General features: G+C 53.9%; 6 protein-coding genes across 6 annotated transcripts; 2 read left to right on the forward strand and 4 right to left on the reverse strand.

Annotated features, from left to right (window-relative positions):
• Positions 1 to 142: 142 nt before the first annotated feature.
• Positions 143 to 1,027, reverse strand: B0T26DRAFT_717611 (uncharacterized protein). Its single transcript, XM_060442334.1, has one exon. The coding sequence runs from the start codon at positions 793 to 795 to the stop codon at positions 535 to 537; it is 261 nt and encodes an 86-aa protein (XP_060294812.1). The 5' UTR covers positions 796 to 1,027; the 3' UTR covers positions 143 to 534.
• Positions 738 to 1,687, reverse strand: B0T26DRAFT_365655 (uncharacterized protein). The gene has a single exon (XM_060434632.1). It carries the CDS (start codon positions 1,567 to 1,569, stop codon positions 799 to 801), a length of 771 nt encoding a protein of 256 aa, XP_060294813.1. The 5' UTR covers positions 1,570 to 1,687; the 3' UTR covers positions 738 to 798.
• Positions 1,688 to 3,321: 1,634 nt separating this feature from the next.
• Positions 3,322 to 4,321, forward strand: B0T26DRAFT_753591 (SnoaL-like domain-containing protein; the record flags this gene model as incomplete). The annotated part of the gene is made up of 3 exons (XM_060445706.1): positions 3,322 to 3,409; positions 3,462 to 3,529; positions 3,605 to 4,321. 3 exons carry the CDS (start codon positions 3,322 to 3,324, stop codon positions 4,319 to 4,321), a joined length of 873 nt encoding a protein of 290 aa, XP_060294814.1.
• A 509-nt stretch (positions 4,322 to 4,830) lies between these two features.
• B0T26DRAFT_782501 (carotenoid oxygenase) lies at positions 4,831 to 7,274 on the forward strand. The gene is made up of 2 exons (XM_060446723.1): positions 4,831 to 5,904; positions 6,050 to 7,274. Exons 1-2 carry the CDS (start codon positions 4,989 to 4,991, stop codon positions 6,991 to 6,993), a joined length of 1,860 nt encoding a protein of 619 aa, XP_060294815.1. The 5' UTR covers positions 4,831 to 4,988; the 3' UTR covers positions 6,994 to 7,274.
• A 1,280-nt stretch (positions 7,275 to 8,554) lies between these two features.
• B0T26DRAFT_717621 (uncharacterized protein) lies at positions 8,555 to 8,777 on the reverse strand (the record flags this gene model as incomplete). Its single annotated transcript, XM_060442335.1, has 1 exon — positions 8,555 to 8,777. A coding segment is annotated over one exon (223 nt), but the record flags the coding sequence as incomplete, so codon positions are not given.
• A 3,305-nt stretch (positions 8,778 to 12,082) lies between these two features.
• B0T26DRAFT_873639 (uncharacterized protein) lies at positions 12,083 to 14,035 on the reverse strand (the record flags this gene model as incomplete). The annotated part of the gene is made up of 3 exons (XM_060448002.1): positions 12,083 to 12,688; positions 12,767 to 13,762; positions 13,969 to 14,035. The coding sequence occupies 3 exons, from the start codon at positions 14,033 to 14,035 to the stop codon at positions 12,270 to 12,272; spliced, it is 1,482 nt and encodes a 493-aa protein (XP_060294817.1). The 3' UTR covers positions 12,083 to 12,269.
• Between the last annotated feature and the right edge of the window lie 638 nt (positions 14,036 to 14,673).

A 14,673-nucleotide genomic window follows, 5' to 3' on the forward strand; every position in this document is an offset into this window, starting at 1 on the left:
CGATTTTAGTGCGTGGTCTAAAAGGGGGTTGGTCTAAAAGCTGGTCACCTGACTTAGTCGCCATGTTGAAGGTCTAGGTTTAATCCTAGTATAGCATTCAACATCTTCAGAATACTTTAATGTATCAGATTATATTTACGGTGGGCATTAAAAATACTGACGGATTATAAATCTGTTTTTTTTTCTACCTGTTCCTTTTTTTGCCAAAACTTCACGTCTCCAACCTGTATTAATTTATAGTTACGTCCACAATCGCTGTCGCCGTAGCTAAATAATTTCTCGCCCCTTTTCAGCCGCAGGACTTCACTCGCCTACTCGATTGAAGTGCTCGCTCCCGACATGGCGTTCGCGCACGACCGATCAACCCGAGAAAAACACTTTACCGCTTGAATAATCCGCACTGGAGAGTGCCCGGAAGATCCACCTGCTTTTGCAGCCGGATGGTTATTGTTGAGCTTCTACGGCGCGTGATTCCTTGTTGCATTTTCTCTGTCTCTTGTGGCCGGCAGACGTTTTATTGGCCAGCACCTGGAACTATCTTTCTATCATTCCATCCACAGCCACTGATATCTGGGTCTTCCAACCTACCACACTTTCTTGCCGCGTGCCATTCGACGAACATGAATATTCTCGCAAGCCTGCCCTCAGTGGCTCAAAGTCAACGTGGTGAACACTGAACAGAAATAGGTACAAATCCAACCGCACTGGAACAGGGCCTGAGAATAACGTTGACTGTAGCAAACTAACGACTAAAAATTGCAGGCAGGAACAAAGCAACCCAGTCGTCGCGCACATTTCTCATTCGCTCACCGCCCATTCCACTTGAACCCAACCATCCTCGCTCATCGACGGCTCAGCTGACCGATGCCTCCCTCGTGCGTCGTCTAGGTAGATATCTTCGAACAGGTCGTCGCCGACGAGTGCGGACGGCGAGGGCGATTTCTCCACGACGAACACACCCTCGCCTTCCTCCTGTCGGGCCAAGGCTCGGCACTCTGCGTCCTGAACTTTAAGTTGGGCAGACACCACGCCAGGGTCATCTACCGGGGCCCCGCCCAGGATCGCGAGCGGCGCGGGCGCGCTCTGCGCGACAGCTGAGCGCTCGATTGTGTCTTGTGGTGGGGTCACACCGGGACGTCGTGAGGTCCGTATTGCCAGCGGCTTGAAGTGCTGGGAAGCTTCGGCGGATGTGGCGGCTTTGCCCAACGCTGTAGCTGACTGCTGCGAACCCTGCGCGACAGAGGAGCGTTCCTGCTCGGCTAGCTTTTGTCGGGCCATCATGGCGAGTTCTCGCGCCTTTCTGACCCCGATGGGCCGAAATGGTTCCTTCGCGGGCGAACCCGACCCGGTCGATCCGCCCTCCTTCTTGTCTGGCATTTTCGCCTCAGCCTGGTCGAGGAACAAACGTCTGGGGTCTACGGCCCCGGGCATCATTGGCGCCCCGATTAAATTTGGATTGGTGCTTGAAGATTGTAGTGGCCAATCCTGGCTGCGTGATCTGTGGCGGTGAGCGCTCATGGTTGCGCAGAGCGAGGGATCGTTCCAGTTCCCGGTGGAATGCTGGGGCATTTGATCTTGAGGTGCCGCCTTCGAGTGAAGGGGCGCGGGGGAGGGAGTCGACAATCTCCGCTGTGTTTGACTGTGAAAAGTTAACTTCCGGCTTAGGGTCCTCGAGTGTCACCTAGGGGGAATAGAAAGAGGGAAGGGTGGATAGAAGGGACACGCCAAACTCTAACTTTATGAATTTCAAGCCCAATCAGTGGGCCCTTAACTTTGCTAACTCGTTCATTTTTGCTTTTCCGTGTCCCCGCCTTCAGTGGTAGAATCACGATATGGTCTGGCAGGGAGCAAACCTAGCAAGAAACTATAAAGAAGGTTCAAAATAATCCATAAAGCTTGAAGATAGTCTTCAAGTCTTGAATCCCCAGTCCCCCAATCACAACCGTGTTAGAATGATGCAACTTACTCAATATCTAAGCTAACGCTATTAGCCTTTGAAGAAATTTACCGCCCAGGAAAGCATGCTCAAGAATGAAGTTTAACACAGCCAATGACTCTATAGAGCAGCGTCCCGACACAATGAAAGCTACGGGGCGTGCAGGAAATGTCACAAATTCAGCCTTGTTACACAAACTCAAATATACCCCCACCACTCCAAAGATTGTGCAAGATTCCCATGCCAGGAACATTATGGGCTTAACTTTCTAGACGTATATACCTCACATGTCACAAACTTCCTAATTAACGAGGCCAAAATTAAACGACATAAACCACGGTATAAGTGCAGCGCCGCAGACAAGAAGGTAATTAAAAATCAACTCGTATATATGGCTCATTATACCAATCATTACCGAATATGGACTCGACGGCTCTTGATGGAACATGGTAATCATTTTTGGAAGGGAATATATCTTTGGTAACCGTGCGGGGCTTCTCTTGAAACGGAGCCCCGCGTCAGACTGCACACGCTTCCCTGTCTAATCTACACGTGACCGTTACATAGGGCGTTCCACTACCTGTAGTAGCACTGAAGCAAGTCTGGCAAGGGTTGGGGTAGCGAAGACTTATCGAAGACGATGACGGCGTAATATAACGGGACGCTTTACCGTAGACGTATTGCGCTTAAGTGCGCATTTAGGAAGTCGGTACTGAGCTCTTGGGTTCGACCCCAAGTGCGGGCAACGTTAAGATAGTCGAGGAATTCTATAGCCAGCGAGCACGAGATGTTTCGGGCATTTACAGCTCCATACGCTGCGAGTCTCAGTCTGCCCGATCGAAATTGTGCTGATACCTTCATGCAGCCTGCGGCTTGAATTTCTTTGATACACACATGCAAAAACCAATACTGGAGACGTCTTAACCACCTTTTCTTTTTTTTTTTTTTTTTTTTTTTTTTTTTTTTTTTAAAAAAAATGTGTCTTATTTTAAATAAATTTCTCATACCATCATTCAATGCCTATGGATTTTTTGCTAGGTTTTCGAGCCGCCGGAACATCTGCCGAAAGCAACCCGAAGCGGCATTGCGCATGCGCTGGGCTGTATTGGCTGGGCCAATGATGTGTGCATGCAGGCGACAGTCCTCCTCTGCACGATGCGTGCCGCATTCCTTAGTTCGGGACGCTTGATACTATTATCCCGCCCCCGCTTGTCATTCTCCGTTGCTAGGGTGGTAGTCTGCTTTTGCTGCCGCTGGACACGACCTGCATAAGAACTAATTCCCCTACAAAAACTAGAGCAACTGTCGGCAGAGTGGTTGCCACTTTCGACCTCGATTTTACCCCAGCCCTCGCATCTTTTGTCTGCCAACAAGCACTTGACACCATGGGGCAGGAATTTGCTGAGCTTAAGGAGCAGGTCCAGGCTCTCTCGAAAGAGCTGTCGCGGGTGGTAGGCAAGTACAAGCACGCCAGTGGGACATTGCAGCAATATCTGAGGTTGTACTAACTGGGCTCTGATGGCAGCCGAGTCCGAGGTTCGCAAGACGCACTTCAAGTATGGTTACTACCTCGACAAGTGCCTCTACAACGAGGTCTGTCTCCACGCACCACAGCACCCAACCTCCCACTCTCAAGGCATGCTGACAAACAGCCCAATGGCGCATCAGGTCGTCGACATGTTCTCAGACCACCCAGACGCCTACGTCGAGTTCCTAGGCTCACGCTACCGCGGCAAGGCGGGCATCAAGCGGCTGTACCAGGGGCGGTTCCAGCAGACGTTTGTCAAGGGCCGCAACGGCCCCGTGCACGGGTTCCTGCTGGACCACATCATGATGCAGGACATTGTCGACGTGGACTCGACGGGCACGCACGCGTGGTGCCGCATGCGGGCGCTGATGCAGGCGGGCACGCACCAGAGCATTGAGGAAGCGTACCCGCTGGGCCACCGGCAGTGGTGGGAGGGCGGCCTGTACGAGAACGAGTACATCAAGGAGGGCGGCGCGTGGAAGCTGTTCCGCTACCGCTACTTTCCCTTCTGGCACGCCGAGTTCGAGCGCGGCTGGAGCCACACCAAGAAGAACTATATCCCCTGGCCGAGCAAGACCTTCCCCGAGGACCCCGTCGGCCCGGACGAGATCATCGAGCAGAAGATGCTGTGGCCCGACACGCGCGTCGTGCCCTTTCACTACCCCCACCCCGTCACGGGCAAGCAGATTGCCAGCGATGACCTGCGCGCGCCAAAGCACGGTGAAGATGTCAACTCGGGCGACTTGCCCCTGACGCTGGAGCTGCCCGAGGGACAGAGCCGCCCGGGCGCTACTGCAGAGGAACCGAAGCCGGGCGACAAGGTGCTGCCTGACCTGGTGCAATTTAAAGCCGAGTAATCGTGTTCATCCATATTTTAGTGTAGGAGTTCAAGTTATTGCGTTCAACTGCTTAATGTCAATGCCAATGTGCCAATGGCTGTGACATGTGTGTTCAAGCTCCCAGGGGCCGCGATAAAAGTGAACTGCAAACACGCGAAACAGCACCACGTCGCCAGCCCCTCGGCGCCTGCAAAAACGCCTTCCCTACTCCCTTCTGTCGATTCTAATTCCAGCCCGAGTACAACTCGTGAATCAACAAATGAGAAGTTCCAGAGGTTCGTCACCCCTCGCGCTACTCGACCATGGCAACGATTGCCGAGATTTGGAGTAGCATCCCCCTCCCCCTGAGTCGGTAGCCCCGCACGCATTCACTTACCCGGCAGCCAAGGGCCGGATTGCGAGCTTGCAAATGAGACACGGCATGTTGGCCTCGATGCCGCGTCTCGGATCCTCCCGGTACCCCGAATCGAAATTGCCACCATGTCGAGGAACGCTGGCTGCGTGAACTCGTGCGGGGTCCTACTATCGGCTTGGCTGCTCAACGCCCCCTGATCGGTAAATACTGCCGAGTGGCGTGAGCCTCAAGGCTAAGCCCACCCGGCATCACTGTTGTGCCTTTTCTAAGAGCTCCAGCCGCTTGTTCTGCCTCCCACCAAGCACAGCATTGCGAGCAGCACCGGTGGCAATGGCGCACATATTCGATTTGGCTCCCGAGGTGTCCAACTACGCGGGCGGGCAGCTGGCCGAGCCCGGCCGGGTGCGGTTCCCCAAGACAGATGCGTTCCGGGGCATGAACAAACCGTCGCGGTTCGAGGGGGACGTGTTCGACCTCGAGTTCACGGGCGAGATCCCAAAGGACATTGACGGGACCTTCTACCGGATCCAGCCCGACCACCGCTTCCCGCCGCTGTTCGAGGACGACATCCACTTCAACGGCGACGGCGCCGTGACGGCGATCCGCATCGCCGGCGGGCACGCAGACCTCAAGCAGCGCTACGTGCAGACGGAGCGGTACAAGACCGAGACGGCAGCGCGGCGCAGCCTGTTCGGGCGGTACCGCAACCCGTGGACCGACAACGAGAGCGTGCGCGGCGTCATCCGCACCGCGAGCAATACCAACATCACCTTTTGGCGCGGCATGCTACTCGCGAGCAAGGAGGACGGCCCGCCGTTCGCCATGGACCCCGTCACGCTTGAGACCATCGGGCGGTACGACTTCGAGGGCCAGATCCTCAGCCCGACGTTCACGGCGCACCCAAAGTTCGACCCCGACACGGGCGAGATGGTGTGCTTCGCGTACGAGGCGGGCGGCGACGGCGCCGACTGCTCCCTAGACGTAGCCGTGTGGACCGTCGACGGCGCCACGGGCCGCAAGACGGAAGAGTGCTGGTACAAGGCGCCCTTTCCCGGCATGATCCACGACTGCGGCCTCAGCAAGAACTACGTTGTGCTCGCCCTCACTCCTATCAAGATGGACCTCGCCCGCATGCGCCGCGGCGGCAACAAGTTCGCCTGGGACCCCACCGAGGACCAGTGGTACGGCGTCGTACCGCGCCGCGGCGCCAAGAGCGACGACATTATCTGGTTCCGCGCAGACAACGGTACGTGCTTAGCGAGTGTTCTTTGACGGGATTGACGGGCAGCGCGTGAAACACGACTGCATCCCCTTTACTTGCCGTCACCAAGGAAGACCAACAAAGAAATCCATCAAGAAACAGAGACTAACCATTTTTCTTTTGACCTCAGCCTTCCACGGCCATGTCGCAGGCTGCTACGAGCTCGCGACAGGCGAGATCGCGTTCGATCTAACCGTGGCCGACGGGAACGTGTTCTTCTTCTTCCCGCCGGACAGCACCAAGACACCAGGTGCACAGGACAGCGGGCCGCCAGGGAAGCGCAACAAGCTGTCGTCGCCGACGATGCGGTGGATCTTCGACCCGCGGGCTCCCAAGACGGCGACTCCCATCACCAACCGCGACGGCGCGGGCGAGGCGGCCGTGGTGCAGATCGCGGACCAACGCGCGGCGCCGGCGCTTGTGTGGCCGACCAACGGCGAGTTCTCGCGCATCGACGACCGCCGCGTCACTAAGCCGTACCGCCACTTCTGGCAGGCCGTCGTCGACCCGGCGCGGCCCTACGACTTTGTCCGGTGCGGTCCGCCTGCGGGAGGCCTGTTCAACTGCCTCGGCCACTACACGTGGTCGGACGAGCACGTGCACGACGGCACTCGCGATGAGGGCGATGCTGTAGGTGCCAATGGGGATCCTGCTGCGGCGGCAGGGACGCAGCGCGGCTTGTTCGGGCTCGAGGACGTGTTCTACGCGGGGCCGACCATGACGTTCCAGGAGCCGGCGTTCATTCCGCGGGCGGGCAGCGAGGGCGAGGGCGAGGGGTATCTGATCGCGCTGCTGAACCACCTCGACGAGCTGCGCAACGATGTGGCCATCTTCGACGCGCAGCGGCTGGCGGCGGGCCCGCTCGCCGTCATCCACCTCCCCCTGAAGCTCAAGCTGGGGCTGCACGGCAACTTTGTCGACCACCGCGACATCGACGTGTGGCAGAAGCGCCGCGCCGAGGACGGCGATGTCGGGCCCGTCCAGCCTGCCAGGGAGCCGCTGCCGTGGCAGAAGGCGATTCTGGCTGAGGGGCGCGACGCTGCGGGTGAGATTAGCGGCGCGGGCGAGGTCTAGGTGGGGTTGTTGGTGCAGCGCGGCAGATATCTCGATGGGAGTGGTGACCCGGCGAGGCTGAGTTGGACAGGCAAAGATGGACGCGTCAAGGACGTCACCTAATTGACTCTGGAAGAGGCCACTCTAAATACTAAGTATTATCTCTTGGTGTTGCCATGTGTTCAGTGGCGGTGGACTCGTGAAATCTCTGTTTGGTTGCATCTTCTTGCAGTCGATCGAACGTTCTGGGGACTGAAAAGAACAGTATGGAATGAGTTGTCCTCTCTAAAAACTACTGGCCGAAGGCCGCCAGCTAGGAAGCGCGATTCCAGGTGTGGGGTAAATCCTAACCTTGAGGATAATCCTGTGGTGGGGCTTTCAGGGCAAAAGGTGAGAAATTGTCACTGAAAGGCCAAGCAGTTAACGTCACGTATTGCGAAGCGGGGCACGGACAAAGTGACACGCCCGCCCGTAATGGAAGACGGAAAACGCAGACGGTGGTTGGGGTGGGGTTCATTAGCATGTTTTTGAGCAACACCTTGCAACGAATTGTGAAGTTTGCCTGTATGGTATAGCGGAATGCGCCGTGGCCTTGTGTCCCGGAGATCTGGGGTTCGATCCTAGTACGGGCAAGCTTTACTTAGGATATAATCAAAGTAACACAATGCCGTATAGCGTAATGAGCGCGTCTAGGCTATCTCGGTCGTTACGACTATGAAGTTCCCTTTCGAGGTGTTCGTCATAGGAGATTAAGTTGGTATTTGTTGGAATAGCGATACTGGTGACCGCCCACTAGCAGGAAGCAGAAATCCCGCGAGTACGCACGTGCAAGTAGGCACGTGCGGCGCGCGGACCTCTCTCACACACACACAAAAACCCCGGTCGCACGCAGAATCTACCTTAGTTCCGCAGAGAGGTAGGGAGAATAGACACAAGATTACCCCCGGAAGATCTACCAACCCTTCGACCTGTAGAATCCCTACGTAGTTTGAGTACCACGAACAGTATTAGCCGCCATGTAGAAGGTCTAGGTTCAATCCTAGTGTAGCATTCAACATCTTGAGAATACTTCAATGTATCAGATTATATTTACAGTGAGCACTGGGGGATTGCGGGCACTGGGGATTACAAAATTTGACGGGATATACAACTATTTTTTTTCCCCTACCTATTCCTTTTATACCGAAATTTAAGGCGTCTGACCCGTATTAATTAGACTAGTGGTAGTTGCATTCACATCGATCGCCCTACACCGTCAATATCGCTGAATTACGACAAAGAACTCATGGTTCGTATTAATCCGACCCCAAGCGCAGCTGCAATTTGTAATTCAATGTCCCCCCCCCCAGGGAAATCGGGATCGTTCTCTCTACCGCCTTCCTTCTATTACCAAAAGAACACGCCTGTCGGGGCGCTTGACAAAGCTGACCGCGGGGCACCAATGGAGCCCACACAACCAGGCAGACTCATCATTTCCCGCTGTAGCACTTGTTTTGCCAAGTTCTCGATTTCATTCGTACTACCTGATCTCTCTTTTTTTACGGAGGAGCTTATCACCGCTGTCATAGATGCTGATGAATAGTGTAAGGAAAAGGACACCCCAAACACCAACTGCGCACACAGGGTGCGCGCCCACCACTTGTCACCAACTGGCTAGAACACTGCCAGCTGGCATACGCTACGCCGTGGCGCCACGACCGCAGACTGATGCCCGGGCCGAACCCCTGAGCAGGTATATAAACAATGGCCCTCGCCCATCTTCCTTTGCGAGGGCCAGGTTGAAGTCTTACACCAATACAAGTCATTGCTCCCCTACCTTCTTGCCTGCATTGTGACCACCTTGATCAGGCGTACCTACCTTCTCTTACCTAGTACCACGTAGAAAACGCTCCCCCTGAGCCGAGAAATCCTTGGCCTTTTAGGGGTAAACCACAAAGGCCGGCCCTACGAATTCTTGCCCAGAATGGGGTTATTGAACGACTCAAGGCTTGCAGAAGGTTTGGGGGCTACCGTACTAATGCAGCCATTGGAAGTCTTAATCACGAGGCTGTTGCTTAGGGGCTTCCTTAAGGAGAGTGGCCACAACCCTGAGGCCTTCCAACTAGCCTTGATATTTGACTCAGTCGTTCCGTAGATTTTGGGGCGCCTATAGCATTCTAAAAAGGGTCGTTTTGCAGCTACAGAGTCGCTGGTTAGGCCAGAAAGCAAGTCATTCAGCTGTGCCCTGTACTTAGCTGTAAGAGAAGGCAGGTACGCCTGATCAAGGTGGTCACAATAGGAGCAACAAGCAGGGCGAGCAATGACTGGTATTGGCGTAAGACTTCAACCTGGCCTGAGCTAAAGAGGTGTGCGAAGGCCATGGTCTATATACACGTGAAAGGGGTTACGAGTCATCCTTGCGTAGCCAGGGTGGTAGTGGCGATAGTGCGTGGCCCTGTTAGCGGTGGCGATAGTGGCGATGGTGGCGAGGGTGGCCCTGGTGGCGGTGGCCATGGTGGTTACGAGGGTGGTTTCCTTACATTAGCCTTCAGCGGGCCGAAAACGGCTACATCCACGGGCTGGAGAACGTGAGAGGTGTGGGCTGGCAGAAATAATAACTGTACGTTTTTAGTAAAAGCCAGCCACATAAATTCCTCAGTGGTATGACTGCCGTGGCCATCCAAAATAAGGAGGTGTTTCTCCTTAGGGTTGGCCGGCCGAGTGGCCGGAAGAAAGACTTCGCGGAGCCATTCGACGGCAGTGTCATCGTCAGTCCACCCGTTTTTGGTTGGGTTAAAGGCCCAACCTTCGGATGGGGTCAAATCGCGTGGGTAACACTTTCCCTGGAGGCTCCCACCCTTGAAAATAACCAGTGGGTTCAAAAACCGGCCGTCGGCCAAAACACACTCTAGAACGGTCGTCCAAATTCGGTCTCCAGACTTCCTCTTTTGTAAAAGCTTTCTAGATTTGGAGCCTACAATCAGACCGTTATCTCCAAAGCCATTAGCTATGCCAGTTTCGTCCATATTGTACCTGTTCTCCGGCAGAATTGCCTTAACCTCTAGAAAATCCAGGGAGTCAAACCAGGGCCGAATAACGGCCTCGCAGGCTCGGTCAGCACGGTTTGCGTGGATTCTCCGTGGTCTCTTGGTAGAAATGGAAGGATTTCGGTTCAAAAAGCGGCGGCACCAGTGCTTTCCAAGGTGGGTTGGCTCTCCAGAGGCGGCGAGTATTCTGGTACCCAATTTCCGGATTTGCCTGTGGGTTGGGGGGTTGCCAATGACCCCCTGGAAGAGAAGCCATTCTGCGAGACGTTCTTCTAGTGCCGTAGAAAGCTTCTCATTGATTATTTAGGAGTAGGTGGCTGGATTGCTGCCTTTGGATCGATAATATAAAGTGTTGTGGGGGATGCCGTGGTTTTTGGCCGCATCTGTCACCGCACAGTCAACTGTTATGAGGCAAGGCTGCAATGTAGTCGCTGTATTCGTAGAATCTAAAGCTAAAGAAGGAAAAAAAGGAAACGGATTGGAATCAAATTCGTGAAGTTGTGGGCGATTGAAAAAGAAGAGTTGGGTGGCAAGGGTTAGTCATCCTTCTAGAACCTTGTGGTCTAAAAGGGGGTTGGTCTAAAAGCTGGTCACCTGACTTAATACCAACATTATCCCCTTATGACGAACACCTCGAAAGGGAACTTCACAAATTAGCGCGTCTAGCCTATCTTGGTCGTTACGACTGTGAAGTTCCCTTTCGAGGTGTTCGTCATAAGAGATTAAGTTGGTATTAGCCGCCATGTAGAAGGTCTAGGTTCAATCCTAGTGTAGCATTCAATATCTTGAGAATACTTTAATGTATCAGATTATATTTACAGAGGGCACTGGGTGATTGCCGGCAACTGGATAATACAACTACTGGCGGATCATTAAACTGTTTTTTTTCCTTACCTATTCCTTTTATACCGAATCTTAACGTATCTATCTAACCTGTATTAATTACTAATTGCGTTCACGATCGCTCTCCCAATATATGTATAGTTGAACATTTTCTCATTTCTTTTTAGTTGAAAGACTTCACTCGCCGGCCCGATTGAAGTACGGTCGCTCCTGACATAGCGTTCGCGCGTGACTAATCAACCTGAGAAAAACACTATACCGGTTGAATAACCCGCACTAGAGATCGCCGGGAAAATCGGCCTGATTTTGCAGTCGGATGGTCCGTGTTGGAGCCTGGCTGTCTACACATCTAGATTGACTATAGCTAGCTTGCCGGCTTCCTGTTGGTTGAATGGTCCGTCGTGGACATTAGTTAGCTAGCCGACTAGTGACCACGGCAGTTAGCCCGTGGCATAATCCGTCCTGGAAATCGTCCGACAGGCCAGCATTCCGGATTTTCGTCTCCGGGCCTTCAAAGTCCAGCATATCTACCTGGCTGACGTTGAATAATCTGTCTTCGAGATCAATCGGGGACCTAAAAAACTAGAAATCCTGTCGCTGAGCCATTCAACCTGGCATTTAGAACCCACCATGCCGTCGCTCTTGTTCGTCGGGGGATACCAAGCGACTGAGACGACAAGCCAACTCAATACCAGAGCCACAATCACTACTATACACCGTCTAGGCCGAACGACGGACCATTTGATCGCTCCACCAAGACCTTCAATGACCGCCCTGCTCTCTGGCTTTCTTCAAGAGACCCGCGCCTGGCACCACGCTAGGTAAATCATTATCCTTTATACTACGCTTGTGCAGCCTGGCCTGGCAAATCCCCCATCACCACGGAGGCGGCCTAAGCGAAAGCACTATACCGGCCAAGCAATCCGCTTGGAGATCGTCATTTTTCTTATCATAGTCGTTGCAAGACCTCAGGGGAGGAAGTTACGTGAGGAACTCGTGACAGTTGTCGGCCCGCTAACGGACGACGCCCTTGTCACCAAAGTCCTTTACATTTCTCTTGTCAGCAAAGAAGGAACTGTAGGTATTGATGTTGGAGTTTGTTTGGGGACGGAGGGAACAAACTCACGGGTCTCCAATCTCGAGCCAACGGTTTGCCACCCGTCTAAAGAACCTCATTGATGCTACAAGACGTACGTGCAGTCGGTCAGCTTATTAGATAATCACATTTAAGTGTTCCGTTGGCGTATTAAAAGAGCTAAGCCCCAGGATTCAATTTGCTTGCGAGGATGGCTGCTGACCAGGTTTCGCTAGGCTACATCGTAGGCTTCTATATTGGAACTGTCTACTCGCCTATAATGAGCAACTGTACACTGACGGCGCCCGTACATCCGCTGATAGACTACTCCGCACTATCCCCATTCCCGAAACTTACACTCCATTTGCTGTAACGCCAGCAGTGATAAAAATGCGACGTCTTGGTTCTCCGAGCAGCAGAGCAATCTGTTCGCCCATGTATCCCATGATCTTGTGGCAGCTGCCCAACAGATAACTAAGATCGATAGTCAACTTGCCATCGTTGATGACAAAGTTTTTGCCAAGTGAGTGTGACATGGCAACCTTCTGCCACAGGCCCACGTCCTCTGCCACCGTGTCCATCATTCCAGCGAGGCCGGCAACCACAGGCCAATTCCAAGTAGTAGGAGTCGAGTCCACAAAGGCACCAGACGAAACCACAGCGGCGGTAGACGAGTCTCCCGCCGTTGTAGACTCGTCCACCACGGCATGAGGCGCGTCCACGGCGGAAAGAGACGCGTCCACGGCGGCAGACGGGTTAACCATCGCGCTGGCTGCACGAAATAGTACCATGGTACCTGAAACGGCGGCCATTGGTATATGGTCTTGCCGGCGTTTCGCGAGTTTCTTACCCCTCTGGGTGGTTGTGCGAGCAATCTGGGCTCGTAAGGAATCCAGATGCTGGTTATTGAAAATAGCATGGACACTGGAAAATACGCAATCGCTAGGGTTAAGTTGAGTCCTGGTGATCTTTCCACCTGCGTGCACCACGTCACGGCGCGACATCTGGCTCTTTCTCGCCGACAATGCCAATCTATCAGCCCTGGCCTCCGGGGGCAAGTTTTTGCTATGACCAGGAACCCATCTCCTGCGAAGCTCGACTTTGGCGGTGGGGAGGAAGAGCTGCTCCAGAGCAGTAATCTTGGACTCAATAGCGAGGATGAGCAGTCCGACTTCGGCCCCAAACTTTCCCCAGGGGTTCGCTCCAGATCCGATGAAGCCTCTAACCGCACTGGAATCATTGAACAGGGTGACCGTGACCGACTTGATCCGACGGCCCACTGCCGTAAGGAGCGCCGCGCCGCTACGCAGCTCTTTGATGCAGGTGTCTAGTGCCTGCAAGAACGCCAAGCCCTCGGCCAGATTGCTGTCATAAACAGCGTCGACGGACCAGGCCATTCGGACCTCTTTCCCATGGTCCACAGTGCCGGGGGCGAATCGACGAAAGACAATCCCAAGGCCGCCTGGCAACGTGTAGGCATCGGCGAGGGAGACGGATGCATCGCAAAAGATTACGATGCTCGGATACTCATAAGCTGAGACGACATTGAATTCCTGCATCGCTATCGCCGCCGCGCCAGGAACTGGAGGCGCGAGCAAGCCATGGGGACCCGGAACATGTGATGGAGGGACCGGGAGAGGTGGGCGAGACGAGGAAGCTGAGGGTGCTCCCGCGGGGTGGGACAGCGAGGGTTGGGGCGGCGTGGGCTGGGCTGCCACGGGCTGGGCTGCCACCGGTTGGGCTGCCACGGGCTGGGCTGCCACGGGCTGGGCTTCAGCAAGCTGGGCGCTCACTGTATTGGCTGCTGGCGGGGCTGCCAAAGGCTGGGCTAGCGCAGACGTAGGCTCTGGATTGAAAGGAAATGGGTTAGAACAGATTCAGCAATATAGAGGCAGGCGACAGGATAATTTCCAGCATCCGGATGAGCTACCAAGCCTCACATCATCCAGAGCAGTATGGACCTCGAGAATGAGTTATGATTAGGGAGCAGGATGGGCTTGTGGAGTGATAATGCAGTGATTCGGAGATAGTATCGATCGAGTAAAGACTTACCAATCAGCCTGAGCCGTTTTTTGCTTGGTGGGCTTTCGCCCTGCTCGAGTGCGCGTTTGCCCGCCATTTCGTAACTCCTGTCGAGAACGAGATAGAGAGTGCAAGTTGCTAGAAGAAGAAAGAGAGGGAGAGTTTAGAGTTAGAATTTTTTATGCTGCGAAATTTACTTGAGTAGCAGGATGCGGGGCACGCTGCGCGCTGACTTGCATTTATTAGGTGAGGCACTCGCCTAGTCTAGCTCAGGCTAGTTCCATTCACCGATTACATTTTAGTCATTTTTCAAATCGGTTCCAGTACCAGCACTTGAATACACTTGGAGACGCTCACGATTTTAAATATTACAGAAGATAATTTGGTTTGGAATCAATACAGGTAAGAGAATACCGCAACGCCTTACGGTTCATTTCGGCGTATCCTAAGTGATGATAACTACCTAGCTAGCTACTGAGGCCGTTCTCGAAGAGAAATAAAGATGACTAATGCGGCCGAAATTACCACGCCTCCCACTTTCAACGTTCCCCCGCCGAAGCATGATTTCCGTAGGCGACTGTTCCACTTCGGCGGAGGTTCAAAGGGTTGCGCAGCAGTAATACACCGTTCGCCCAGGTAATTGCTCGGATCTTGACATTCGGCGGCGAGCTAGTAGGCGCTGTAGTCTGCTTACTAGTGATAATCATCGGGCCCCGTTTCTATTCCTTGAAGGGC

This window comes from Lasiosphaeria miniovina, assembly GCF_030549165.1.
Source record: "Lasiosphaeria miniovina strain SMH2392-1A chromosome Unknown B0T26scaffold_5, whole genome shotgun sequence".
Classification (NCBI taxonomy): Eukaryota; Fungi; Ascomycota; class Sordariomycetes; order Sordariales; family Lasiosphaeriaceae; genus Lasiosphaeria; species Lasiosphaeria miniovina.